The following is a 15,165-nucleotide window of genomic DNA, read 5'->3' as shown; positions in this document are numbered from 1 at the left end:
GTCAACAAAAACAACTATTAAAATAACCATAACCTATAAGTGCATTGCAAATTGAACAATCATGCGTATCTCTGCCAAACAACATGAATCAATAAAATCCATAAAAATAAGATATTACTTATATGCTACCATTCAAACAAAGTAAACAAGAAATATAATCATACGTGACCATGTATAAGTTGAACAGAACCTGCATTAAGTAATAAAACAAAGTAAGAAATGTCATCATTGTACAGTGACAAAGCTTTAACTTACAAGATACACTGAAAATACTTAGTGAAAGTCCTGTATCATGCCAAAAAAAATACATAAATATCTAGCAAAATATGGAAAATATAGTATAATACTCATGTGATAAAATAGCTGCAAATTTTCAATCGCATGCCATCCACATAAAAAAATATACATATGCAAAGATGTATAATTATACACTCTGAACTCTAACTCTACCGGACATCACGGCACAACTGAAACAAAAATTCAAATCACAGACTGATGTTTTCATGCGCTAATATAGTGTACTTACACCCACTTCTAGTCCTGGCTGCTGAAATGTGGTAACAAATAAAATACCCATCCAACCATAAACCTAATAACTTCCCCAGTAGCACCCCATAAACAGAGGTTATGCCATAAACAAAGGTTGTACCACACATCTTATAAATTTTTATTTCATCTAAACATTATCAGTTGTATATGAGGATTAGAAAAACTCAGACATTTGAATATGGTATTGTATTATATAGGTAAAATATTGTTCTTAGCTTCTGAAAATAGTTATTTGAACTACCAGTAGATTTTCAAATCATTGTTTTTTATTAAAACAATTTTGAATAAAGAAAATGTAACAAAAATTATATAATATAAATGGTAAAGCAAAGCAATAATTGTTTTCTCCTTCTTCAGTGGTTAGAGACAAAAGGATATAAAATTGTCATATTTCAATCAGTGAACAAGTCTGTTTAAGTAAACTTAAGAAACAGTACCAGTAGTAGGCCATATGTTAACATCAAAAACATATGGGACCAGAGCTCCAGATAAAAATTTGGTCAAATTCTTATTTACTCCCTATTTCGAAAATTAATTCTTATTTCACCCCCTATTTATAAAATCAATTCTTAACACTATATTACCAAATAATTTTTATGCATTGTTTTTGATGCATCAACAATCCAACATTTTGGTTTATAGTCTTGGAAAAGCCTGGCTTTCTTTTCCGTTTCTTGCTTTCCCATAATCGGACAGCTTTTTCTGGCTCAAAAGACCCCACATCTATCTTGCTCATCTTGCTTTTTTTGCCTTCCACGCTTCGATACACCGCTTCGGTCGGCCATTTTGATTTTTTATTAAAAACAGTAACTGACACTTCGGCTTAGGTCATAATGGCATTTTGGTCGCCGTTAAAGTCATATCAAAAACATATATTTAACATTTAATTTTAATGACATTTTGAATAGGTATGTTGTTTATTACTTGTGTATAAAAATTACGATAAGTGTAATTAAAAAGGTACAATAAACAGTAATGACTCGCCTGTAATACCAGGAGAACAGAATCGAGACTGTTTGGCCTTACGACCGTTCTTAAGTGTGGCCCTTCCTCACAGCAAAGTGACGTTGACATAAAGTTGTAGTTTTAATTGAGCTCCTCGACAAGTCAGAACCGGGATGAAATGTTTACCATATATAATTTGCTACTGAAAGTTTTACGCACGTTCGAAAATGTCGAATTCGTGTTTTATTTTTTCAATGCGTAACTTTACGCAAAGATTTTAAATCTAAATCGTTATTTAAGAAATTTTATTCGTTTTTACGCCTTTACGCATGTTATCTGGAGCACTGTATGGGACATTCTATTATCACTGTCAGGACAGTTGACGACTTTAGAGTATGACCTAAACACCGGCACTCAATCACAATTAACCCATTTATGCCTAGTGGACTCTCCCATCCTTCTAAATTGGATTAATTTATTTCCAAAGTTAGGGATGTCTAGTATATTTATTTCTATATTTAGAATATTTCTTACAGAAATTCCTTTGAGCAAACAGCGAAGACCCTGATGAGATGCCGCATCATGCGGCGTCTCATCTGGGTCTACGCTGTTTGCCAACTTCTTTTTCTAGGCGCTAGGCATAAATGGGTTAATGACATATTGGACAAAGAGATACTCTCCTGAACTGTCAATAAATATGGAATTTAAACCATAATGGCACATCTATACCTTCTCCTGAAACTTCAATACAGTTAGTGTTTTTCCCAGGAGGGCAAAGGGGCATGGCGCATTACTTTCAAAAAGGGCATTTTAACGCGCATTTAAAGCAAAAAAAGGTTCCATGAATACCTGGTTTAGGGAGAAACATGTAATCGCATCAGAGGAAGTTGTGTGACAAATATAATCAAGCACATTTAATAGTACATGCAGTTGATGTATTTAACTTACTTTAATATATATTAATATATTTACGTTGCAATGTCCATTAAAGTTCCATGCTGTTTCAGTAAACTGTACAGCACCACAAACATAATAAATCAATATATGCATATGAATTCGATTATTAACACAGATCCACTAACATATAAATGAAACTATGTTTGTCTTATCCCATTTTTTAAAAATAATCTTGTCAGATGTTTAAACTTTGCGAGTAAACTGAACGCTAACAATTTGCAAACAATCCTTTCCATGACATACATCCACCAACAAGATAACTAATAAACATGAGCCTTGTTCTGAGAAAACCGGGCATAATGCATGTGCGTAAAGTGTTGTCCTAGATTAGCCTGTGCAGTCCGCACAGGCTAATCAGGGACGACACTTTCCGCTTTAATGGTATTTTTCTTTTAAAGGAAGTCCCTTTCCACCGAAAATCTAGTAAAAGTGGAATGTGTCGTCCCTGATAAGCCTGTGCGGACTGCACAGGCTAATCTGGGATGACACTTTAAGCACATGCATTATGCCCAGTTTTCTCAAAATGCGACTCATATGTTTTTGGTATCTAAAATGTGTTATGCATTGTTGATTACCACAGGCATTTCATTAATCCTTTCTAAATGTATGATCTCCATCGTTAATTCAATTGTTATTTGCCATTTTTGCAGGGAGTCCATTTTTTTCTGTATTGTCCACCATCTTGTTAAAATGATATAGGCGACTATGTGCGCATAGCAACGTAACATCATATGTCCGCCTAATACATGTACACGATTCACATTTTGTTTAATTAGTACAGTCATTGTTTCAATAATTAATTAAAGACGATACAAGATAAAACTTGTTAGTGTTTTTTTTATATTTAATTACGCGTTCAAATTAATGTTTTGAGATATTTCCATTATGCACGAAATGATTTATTTCAACGAGGATAACTTCGAGTTTTTCATCAAGTCTCCGAAGTAACTGTCCACGATTTTATAGTGGAGGACTGGAGTACACATTTCGGACCGATTATTGTGCTTGGTATAACAAAGCCTCTTGAAATTATCGACTGATATTGACACGGGGTAATTCACACGATTAATTCACAACTGCGCAAATCTTCGCTGACTTGGGGCCATTCTCTGAAACTTGTTGGCTTAGAAGTTTGGTCAAGGGGCAATTAAGATGTTATCAAAAAGGGCACATGGCAGCTTTTGCCTTTGAAAAGGGCAGAGTGGCACTTAAGTAAGGCGGCGTGGCGCAGCGCCATGCTTAAAGGATCTGGAAAAAACACTAACAGTATAGAGCATTTAATATTTGTATAATTTGATGATCCAAATGTTTTTTGACAAAGAAATATATTGATAAATGATAGTCAAAAACAAATCTTTAAACAAGAAACCGTCGGAGACGGGTGATGCTCCCCAAAGGTTTTTTTTGTCACAATATTGCACTATATATTCAGATAAAAGGAAACATCTTGAGGGCACAGTAGTTGGGGGGACAAGAATTGTTTTATATAAAATTTCAAAGGGCCATAACTCTGTGAAAAGTCATCCGACCAGAACCGGCTGATAATATGCACATCTCCTCTTGGTAGTGAAGCTTCCCATAAAGTTTCATTGAATTACGGTCATTAGTTGCTGAGAAATAGCCCAGACAAGAATTGCACTATATGTACAGTTAAAGGAAAATTTCCAAGGGCCATAACTCTGTAAAATATCATCCGACCAGAACCCGCTGATAATATGCACATCTCCTCTTGGTAGTGAAGCTTTCCATAAAGTTTCATTGAAATCCGGTCATTAGTTGCTGAGAAATAGCCCGGACAAAAATTGTGCACGGACGGACGGACACACGGACGGACGGACAGACGAAGCGGCGAATATATGCTCCCCCAAATTTTTTTGGGGGGAGCATAACAATAAGAATAAAATATTTATTGGTACATGTACACCAATGCAATGGAATTCTAACTCATGCCAATAAAAATTCAGCACTTTATTTAACTATTACATATTAATAATTCTTTTCTTATTTTAAAATAACAGTTATAATAGTAGTTGCCTATTCAATACACTTAATTAATGGCTTTTCAAACACGAACCAAATTTGTAGAGACAAAATACATAGGAAATTGCAGCTGAATCTAAACTTTATTACTTCGACCGGGTATTTAACTTAATTTTTAAGACAAAACAGCTTTCGCGTACAGGGTTATTGCTGTAGGAGGAAGCTTCAGTACTTTTTGAGTTTTCCTATGATCCAGATTAAAGTTTTCACTCACTCCTGTAACCATAGCAACCACAATTTTTGTTAGACAAAAAACCCTAAAATAATGTGCACATTCCCCATACAGTATTTTAATTATCTTTCAAATTCAGTGCTGGCAGAAGGACCCATTCTATATGATCAAAGTATATATTCGTCCCAAATGGGACCTAAACATTTGCAATTAAGAGTTTAAAATATTCTTTTTAATAAATCTCAACATTTAGTTCATCTCTTATCCAGATTTATTTGTTGAAACTTAGTAAATATAATCTCGTAATCACTAATATTGAGTACTCTCATTTGTAAAGTATTTGTATTGTATAAATTAAAAAAAACTATAAAGTCTAATTTCCCATTTTTTGTCAAAACTAAATCTGAAGGGACCTGGCCCCAATCCCAAAATGAATTTTGATGAAAAAAAATACTGCCATATCAGGGATTTCAATCGACGCAGAATCCTGCGTTTTGACGCGAGCAAATTAAAAACGACTCGCTTTTGACGCAACCCTTTTTTCTGCCGTGCGTCATTTTGACGCATGGAAAATTTGACCTGTGTGTCAGTCAGTTAACATCTTGAGTTCCATGGTAATAAATCTCGTTGTGCTCCTAATTGACATTAATGTTTAAGTATTTGAAACTCGGTCTATAATTGAAGGAATACCCCGGGCGTTGTTTATCTTATCTCTTTCAGTACACATGTCACATTCTAAATAGTGTGTGCGCACTAACTGGGTAATTAGCAGCAGTGATTACGTGATAATTGATTGACAATCCTGCAGACTTTGCAGACGGCACGGTTAAAGAAAGTCGGCAAAAATAATTAAAGAAAAAACAAAATTGATCAAAGGTCCATTTATTACGTAGATCCACTAGTAGGAAGTCCAGCAAGTTTTGTCAGTTTGTTAATCCACCGATAATTACGAGTAACACCTATCTTATATAAACTGGAATCACAGTTCATTTTTTATACTAACAAGTCATAATAATACACATAAACATTGAGAAAACACATTTCCTTGATTATATATAAATTATCCGAGTAGAATTAAATTGCTACGTCATGACCTTCGACATTGTAAATGCAGGACGTATTGTAAATTAACATTCAACCCGCGTTCAATTCAAAGCTGGCGATTCAACAACAACAGATTCAAATTACAAGTAATGGTGATTCAATAATGGAGAAAGCATTAACTGGATTTAACAAACATTTAATTAGGTTTGTTAAACCAGATAACAACAAGGAAAATTTGGATTATTAAAGTTAAACTACTACAGGTAAGGCATTCTTAAGTGTACATATTTCGGACATGTATAGTATTCGGATAAACAGTAATAGATATACTAGATGTTCTATGCAGTTAGATTGTGTTTTGTTACAAAAGCTATCATAGGGATGATGATAATATACATGTAATGATGATAAATATGTGATGAAAAGGTGCTACCGGTACATATATTAAACTAGAAATGGCGCGGCAGAGGCCGACGCGTATCCCCACGCCGCATGTTTGACCTAGGGGCGCCCCAGGGTTGGTAATGGGGCCATGCATAGTTGAGATTGACCGTATTGTCACAAGAGACGTTCAGTATCAATTAGAAGTGAATCAGTGTAGAAATGAAGACGTTATAGTAAAAGGCAATTTTGGGTGGGCGTGGTCTATGTGGGCGGGGCGCCCCAGGGTTGGTAATGGGGCCATGCATAGTTGAGATTGACTGTATTGTCATAAGAGAAGTTCAGTATCAATTAGAAGTGAATCGGTGTAGAAATGAAGAAATTATAGTAAAAGGCAATTTTGGGTGGGTGTGGCCTATGTGGGCGGAGCGCCCCAGGGTTGGTAATGGGGCCATGCATAGTTGAGATTGACCGTATTGTCATAAGAGATGTTCAGTATCAATTTGAAGTGAATCGGTGTAGAAATGAAGAAGTATTAGTAAAAGGCAATTTTGGGTGGGTGTGGTCTATGTGGGCGGGGCGCCCCAGGGTTGGTAATGGGGCCATGCATAGTTGAGATTTACCGTATTGTCATAAGAGATGTTCAGTATCAATTTGAAGTGAATCGGTGTAGAAATGAAGAAATTATAGTAAAACGCAATTTTGGGTGGGTGTGGTCTATGTGGGCGGGGCGCCCCAGGGTTGGTAATGGGGCCATGCATAGTTGAGATTGACTGTATTGTCATAAGAGAAGTTCGATATCAATTTGAAGTGAATCGGTGTAGAAATGAAACAAGAGTGCCAAACTGTCACAAGATACGCCCGTTTTAAGACTTTGGACAACTTGATAACTTTACCATGACCCATATTTGAACTTGACCTACATATCATCTAGACACAACTTCTGACCAAAGTTGGTGAAGATCTGATGAAAACTACTTCAATTAGAGAGCAGACACCATGCTAAATGCTTGAAATGCACTACGGGACCTCGGGACCTAGTTTTTAACCTGGCAAGACCCATATTTGAACTTGACCTACATGTAGATATTGTCTAGACACAACTTCTGACCAAAGTTGGTGAAGATCGGATGAAAACTACTTCAATTAGAGAGCACTTGCTAAATGCTTGAAATGGTTTAAGTGACCCTGTGACCTAGTTTTTGACCTGGAATGACCCATATTCCAACTTGACCTAAATACTGTCTAGATACAACTTCTGACCAAGTTTGGTGAAGATTGGATGAAAACTACTTCAATTAGAGAGTGGACACCATGCTAAATGCTTGAAATGCACTAAGTGACCCTGTGACCTAGTTTTTGACCCAGCATGACCCATATTCGAACTTGACCTAGATATTGTCTAGATACAACTTCTGACCAAGTTTGGTGAAGATCGGATGAATACAATTTGAATTAGAGTCCGGACAAAGTGGCGCCGTTGAAAATGCACTAATTGACCCTATGACCTAGTTTTTGACCCGGCATGATCCATATTCGAACTTGGCCTATATATCAACTAGATGCAACTGCTGACCAAGTTTGGTGAAGATCGGATGAATACAATTTGAAATAGAGTCCGGACAAAGTGGCCCCTTTGAAAATGCACTTATTGACCCTATGACCTAGTTTTTGACCCGGCATGACCCATATTCGAACTTGGCCTAGATATCAACTAGATGCAACTGCTGACCAAGTTTGGTGAAGATCGGATGAATACAATTTGAATTAGAGTCCGGACAAAGTGATGCCTTCCGCCCGCCGCCCGCCGCCCGCCGCCCGCCCGCCCGCCGCCAAGGGGTTTCACATAATACGTCCCGTATTTATACGGGCGTATAAAAATTATAGTAAATGGAAATTTTTGGTGGGTGTGGCCTATGTGGGCGGGGCGCCCCAGGGTTGGGAATGGGGCCATGCATGGTTGAGATTGACCGTATTGTCATAAGAGAGGTCCAGTATCAATTTGAAGTGAATCGGTGTAGAAATAAAGAAGTAAATGTAAAATAACCTAAAAAAATGAGTGATAATTTCTGACGCGGCCCCACCCCAACTGCTATAACTTTTGACCCAGGGGTCAGATCAAAATTCCAAATAGTGCAGGGTCGCACATATGCTCATAGCTACCATGTGTGTAAGTTTCAAGGTTCTAGTGCTTTTAGTGTAGGAGGAGATAGTGGCCAGGACGGACGGACGGACGGCGGAGATAACCACAATATCCCCACCTTTTTTTCAAAAAGCGTGGGGATAATTACTTAAATGTGTTTAAAGACTTAAATGTGTTATGATGAAGTAGATTTTAATGAGCATTTATTGATTTTACAAATAAACATAGCATAGTGATAGAAATAATAAAAGTTGTGAAAGGAACATGTTTTGTTTTTGAAAAACTTAGTCGATATTGTTCGCACAAATTATTTATATTTTGTCCTTATCTTTGTGTACCAATTCATTAAAATATGATGTGTTATGTATCATAGTATTGTTATTTCATAATTAAAGCAGTATAACTTTTTAAGATATTGTGTAACTCTTAGAGCATCTTTTTATAAAAAAAAAATGAATAATACAGACAAAAACACAATTAACGCGCTTCAAAATTGACCCCAGCATTTTTCAATTTGACTCCTTAAAATTTCAATCCAGGGGTCATTGACGCCTGGTTTCAAAAGTCTATTGAAATCCCTGCATATGGGGCCCTTAATTGGCATACTGAGTTTCATCAACCTAGCCAAAGTACTTTTTGAGTTCTCACAGTCAGCCAGATGGATGGACTTATGTACGTATAGACCAGGGGTGAACCTACAGGTCCCTCCAGTTCCACTGGTAGCGTACTTAAATGTATTTATACGGTATGGCCATGGAATCAAACCAGTGCAGCATGAAGCTCAACAAATTATATAATGGAGTAACTCATTTGTCATGAAACAATTTTCGTAATTGTTACCAAAAGTTTGCCATATTAGCCCATGCTGGCTTTGCAACTCCCAAAGCAATTATCAAATAGTTGTGCAGCACGTATTACCATAATGTAATACAGAATTAACACAACTGAGGGCAAAAACAAACATTTAATGTAAATGTCAACATAACTGGGAAATGTTATCTTGCATTATACAATAATGAACAACAATAATGATGTATGTCATTTGGGAATTGTTTATTTTTCCCAGCAATGTTTTTGTTTTTACACTGGCACACATTGAGATTTTGAGAATAACCTTAAACAAAAATCGTTAAACATTTGCATGGTTTCTTCTCACATCCATTTCAAATAAGTTTATACGTTATCATATCACCAATTTCCAATGTTTTTTTAACAATTTTGTAATAAAGCACTAAAAAATTCATAACCAAAAGTAAAGATCTAAACGTTCTCTATGCTAGTACCGGTTAGTTTTTTATTCAGCTATCAAATATTAAAGCCCACACTTTCCGCTATGATGTTGCGATGTTGTACATGACGCTCAATTTGTCTGCGCTTTTTTTTCTGGACAGAGAATTTACACAAAATACATGAGAAGTGTTTATTTTTAACTAAAATGTGTTAACATTAACATAGAACTTTATGATATGGTAAAGGTTTATGGATTGGACATGTTATTACGTGCATTTTCAAAAACTTACATACTAATTACTATTGATAATTTCATAGAACAATATTAAACATAATTATAGACACTTGATGCAAGAACAAAAAGAAAGGTTAAGTACATGTTTTTGTGTAACTTAAATATGCTAATGCCTATATATTTACACAAATGACCCCTTCCACACCACCAACATTCCTGGCTTTCAAGCTATGCCTGAAAAAATCCTGGTGAAAGATATACATGGCAAAGAATAATTCCACTGAAACATGATGATCTAATTTTTCAATTACATGCATTGAGAGATATTTGAAACAACAAACACGCTAACCTTGTTCTGATCCCTCCAGTATAAATAGTATCCCTTGGGATCCACCCTCAAGGTCACTGGCAGACCTATTGTAGAATTCTGAAAGTGACAGGGAGAGGATTTTACATACCGTATTAAGCTAAAAGACATGATCGATTATATATTTTCTAAGATTCTTTTAAATCTCTGATGTTGATATGAATTATGACCAAATCAGCAGGGAATTAAGATCAATTTGGAAGATCTGAAGATTTTGAACGGAATGACCATGGAGTCAAGCATAGAAGCTGATTTAATTCTTTAAAATATTTTTTACAATTCAATGCAATAGCTTCTATTCTTCTACACAACTTATATGGACAATTTAAAGGGATCTTTTCACGCTTTGGTAAATTGACAAAATTGAAAAAAGTTGTTTCAGATTCGTAAGTTTTCGTTTTAGTTATGATATTTGTGAGGAAACAGTAATACTGAACATTAACCATGCTCTAATATAGCCATTATATGCATCTTTTGACGATTTTAAAACCTAAAAATTATAAAGCGTTGCAACGCGAAACGATTGAATAATTTGGAGAGTTCTGTTTTTGTCGTTAAATTTTGTGAAACTACGAAGATTGCTTATATAAGGTATAAAATACGTCAAGAATGTGTACTCGGCGGAATAGCTCAGTAGGTCAAAGCGTTTTTACTTCAGGACTCTGGCAGGACTCCAGAGGTCACTGGTTCGAAACCTGCTCCGGGCAATGTTCTTTTCCTTTTTTAAATTTTTTTCTTGATTTTTTACTGGAGCTTTTATGATCCAATGTTTACATTTATCAATATAAAGCATTTAATGAATAAGTTAAAAAATGCCAAAATCTGTGAAAAGGCCCCTTTAAGGTGTTTCATAACTGTAGAACCTTCAATCCTTACAGAAGGATTTTTCATTCCTCTGGTATAAAATTCATTCCCCCCCTTCCTAATCAATCTCCCATCCTAAGGCCTCTTACCCAAATGCCGAATATAACTTTTTTTTCTCGAAATGAGTGTAAAGGACCCAATTCAAAACAGTGATTATGTGGAAAAAAGCAATCACATGATATCTGCGGAATAGTTTGGAGGGTTCCAACTTAAGAGGACACAAATCTTTACAATTATTATAATACAATTTATTAAAAATTCATGTGTATGGCTCATAAATATGCATGGTAATATCCAGCCAAGTGTTTCGCTCAATTTTTGTGTGCTGTGTTCTTAATTTTAAATGTGGTAGTAGGTTCAAATCCAGCTCTGATCATACTTTTTATCTGGACTGTTATTTTTAATGCTGCAAAGCCAAAGAAACTGGATTGTGCCTAAACAATTTATGGGAAAATTTGTGTCACTGTGAGAATAAAAAGTCCTGGCACTAGGCAAGCTCAGATGGTAGAGTAGTTTTCTAGTAGGCAGTGAAAGGTAAAAGCTTTTCACAAAGAATACCTTTATAAGCGTTTTTTGTTAATTTAATTTAAATTTCAGACTCCATTCACAATATTGACAAATATTGTGACTGCTGTCATCCAGTTGGTTTCATGTTTATTAGTTGCAATAATTCAACTCTAAGCTGTATAGCCCAATGGGCTGCTTAGAGTTGCAATGCGCTCTCTCTTGTCCATGGGTGAAAAATGTTATCAACAATGCAAGGGTTAAGTAACACTGAAACTGCAAGAACTTATTAAAGTTTACCTATCTAAACCACAAATTCATCCAAATGGTACCATTAAAGCAAAAAATAATTTATTTTTTGACTTGGGTTTTGTTTTATACGGTGTATCCGCCATATTGGAAAATTGACCCAATATTGGTTAGGTCGCAGTACACCAATATTTTGCACGCCAGGTTATGTGCTCCAGCCTATAAAGTCGATAACGATGTGATATTCGATACAGAATACACTGTTTCAAATTTAAACATAAACATGTCAGCGAGAAAAGTGTGTTGAAACATTGTCGTGTTTTTATAGGGTGCATGCAAAGGATAACATCCGTAGGTTGCCATTCAGGTAAATTTAACACGTTAATGAAGTTTCAGTGCTCACGCTGCTGCCAGACATTGTCGCCAATGGAGATTATTTTATCCAACTGGCTATTATTTCTTAAAATTGTCTAGAAAAAATGGCGATTATTTTATCCGCCTATATCAAAAAATAATTGCCTCTAAAAGTTGTCCGGCGAGTGCGAAACGCCTGTAAATCGGGCCATCTTGCAGGAAAAATCGATAACGAGATTACTGTGTACACACTCGACCCTGTGTGTTGTCATCCACGCGTTAATAACTTCTGCGACATCGTGGCCTAGAGCGTTTTTCTCAGTGTCCGACTGCAGTGATATATTTCGGAAATAAACGTCTTTAATCTCCCCGTTCTTTACAATTATCGGTAACTGTTAGATCTATTAAAGGGATCTTTTCACGCTTTGGTAAATTGACAAAATTGAAAAAAGTTGTTTCAGATTCGCAAATTTTCGTTTTAGTTATGATATTTGTGAGGAAACAGTAATACTGAACATTTACCATGGTCTAATATAGCCATTATATGCATCTTTTGACGATTTTAAAACCTAAAAATTATAAAGCGTTGCAACGCGAAACGATTGAATAATTTGGAGAGTTCTGTTTTTGTCGTTAAATTTTGTGAAACTACGAAGATTGCTTATATAAGGTATAAAATACTTTGCGAATATGTACTCGGCGGAATAGCTCAATAGGCTAAAGCGTTTTTACTTCAGGACTCTGGCAGGACTCCAGGGGTCACTGGTTCGAAACCTGGTCCGAGCAATGTTCTTTTCCTTTTTTAAATTTTATTCTTGATTTTTTACTGGAGCTTTTACGATCAAATGTTTACATTTATCGATATAAAGCATTTAATGAATACGTAAAAAAAATGCCAAAATCTGTGAAAAGGCCCCTTTAATTTTTCGCCAATTATAATTTTTCATTATTGAAAATCGCCTCGAATATTTTCGGCTGATTTTATTTTTCACGCCTTTGAAAATTGCTTGATGAAATAATTATTAAATCGCCATCAACGAATTATCCCCTTTATTACCGCTGTTTGTCGTCTGCTTTAACATTTATTGATGTGTGATCAATTGATAATGATTTCAATTTTTAACCCGGTAACCTGGTTAAAAATAATACTGAAAAACACTTCTTTTCTCCATTTGAAGCATTAAGCAAAACAGCAACAACACAAATCCCTCAATTTTAGTCAAAACGCTGCGAATTTTTCTCAATTCAAAGGGACCCGGCATATACCATGGCCAGCTAATTTTAACGAAACACGTGTTTGGAATTACACTGAGGTGGTGTATTTTAAATCACGCGCTGTGACGTTATTTGATGTAAACATGATTGACATTGCGAAAGTGTAATTGTTTGAATTAATCATTTGCATTTGATATTGGCCTCTGCCTACAATATAGCGGCCGATGGCAAACGTCGTAATAAGAGATAAAGTAGTCGAACGATATGCACCTTTTATTTAATCATTAATGTGCAAAACGCGTAAAATTTTTTGAATTGCCGTTTTCGGATACTGTATTTTTGTCGTCGAATGTGATTTATTTTCGAAGTTCATAATAGAAAAAAACAGAATGACGAATACCGGTACACATGCGGTGATACGGAAGGTGTGGTTTATAATATTTTAATTGTATTCACCAGAAATTGCAATTGGAAAAACTATAATAAAACAGTATAATTAGTAAGGGCTCTGGCCCTGGGTGGGGTGGGGGCTCTGCCCTTTATTATCATGTGTATGTAACTGTAGCTGATATCTGGTTTGTTAAGTGACACCCAAACCTTGATTGTATTCTTTATTGTAAAGTCATGATTATATTTTATAAGAAAAAGACACACTGATATTATGCTTGTTATATATATATATATATATATATATAGATTAAATGAGATAGATTGTTTTTTTCTTTTTGCCTTCAGATTTGCTGAAAAGTCCGCGTCTGTTCTGGCTATTATTTTTTTAAGGAAAAAAATTATGGCTATTATTTTCTGAAGGCCAGTGTGAGCACTGAGTTTACTCATTATTTTCCTCAATTTGTCTCGAACAACGTCTGTTTAGTGAAGCGCACGGATTCGCTGCGCTGATCTGCACCTATGTTTATGAAGGGGTGCATATGGACTACCAGAGCCGCCATAGCAAAAATTATCAAAGGCTCTAGGAGTCCATTTATATGGACTACATGTTGATAAACTCATATATTTATGCATGCTAGTCTGTAAATCTTCACAACATGATATCAGTCATGATAGCCAATAAATTATAGGATTTAAAGGATAAACAAAACTTAGAAATGTGTTCTTATTGATAACTAATAAAATCTGTTTACAAAATAATTTCTTTTCATCTCAATTAGTAATATCATTTAGTCTGCTGTGATAAATAGAACACAATAATACAGTAATACATTTTGCGAACTTTTTTATTAAAATATTTATCATAATTTTGAGCAAAAAACGCTTGATGGACCCTGATCAAATCAGTCAATATAGACATGTTTCTATTTAAAGACAGAAATTCCGCGTGTGAAACTTACGTCGTCCCATTTTATGAATTTATTTCCTTTCACTAGTGTTTCCGGAACTATCACTGGTTTCAGCTGCACAACATGAACGGCTAGTTTTGCACCCGCCATGTCAAAATCCTAACATTGTATTTGTCTATTTCTGTAAATAGACTGGCCTTATTTCCTATGCACAAGGACGAGTTTATTTTCAGATACGGGTTTTTGTCAATACCCGACTGATTGAAAACTTTAATTATTTCAAGTTGAATTAAGATCTCTGACAGATTAAAAATAGTATGTACATTTTTTCATCGAAATTGTTTGTAACTAGTAGTACAATTTGACCATGTAACCAACCGTAAATATAATATACTAAATGGAATCGTCCGTCAAAGTAATGGGTCATGTGACCTAATCAAAATGTCGGACTGTCTAGTGGGTGTGTCCTTTATAGGTTACACACTTACTCAATGGCTACATATAAATATCTAAACAAGGCTTCACGCTGTTTAAAGTATGAAATTTATACGTTTCAGTCGCCTATGGCTTAGGTGTTAGTTGTAACACGATTTTAAAGAATTAATGACCAACCCGTTT

General features: G+C 35.3%; 1 protein-coding gene across 5 annotated transcripts in view; it reads right to left on the bottom strand.

Annotated features, from left to right (window-relative positions):
- Nucleotides 1-14,897, bottom strand: part of LOC127873054 (1-phosphatidylinositol 4,5-bisphosphate phosphodiesterase beta-1-like) — a 167,791-nt gene extending 152,894 nt beyond the window's left edge. For 2 of the 5 annotated variants that reach the window (XM_052416618.1, XM_052416624.1), the window contains exons 1-2: nt 14,599-14,895; nt 10,046-10,123 (exon numbers count right to left, since the gene is read on the bottom strand). In XM_052416618.1, the coding sequence (XP_052272578.1) occupies nt 10,046-10,123; nt 14,599-14,697 (177 nt within the window). In that variant the 5' untranslated portion in view covers nt 14,698-14,895. Of the gene's footprint in view, nt 1-10,045; nt 10,124-14,598 lie in introns of all 5 variants that reach the window. The other 3 variants (XM_052416621.1, XM_052416622.1, XM_052416623.1) reach the window with 3 other exon arrangements.
- Nucleotides 14,898-15,165: the final 268 nt, after the last annotated feature.

This window comes from Dreissena polymorpha, chromosome 3, assembly GCF_020536995.1.
Source record: "Dreissena polymorpha isolate Duluth1 chromosome 3, UMN_Dpol_1.0, whole genome shotgun sequence".
Taxonomy (NCBI): domain Eukaryota; kingdom Metazoa; phylum Mollusca; class Bivalvia; order Myida; family Dreissenidae; genus Dreissena; species Dreissena polymorpha.
This window is presented reverse-complemented; position numbering and strand designations above follow the sequence as displayed.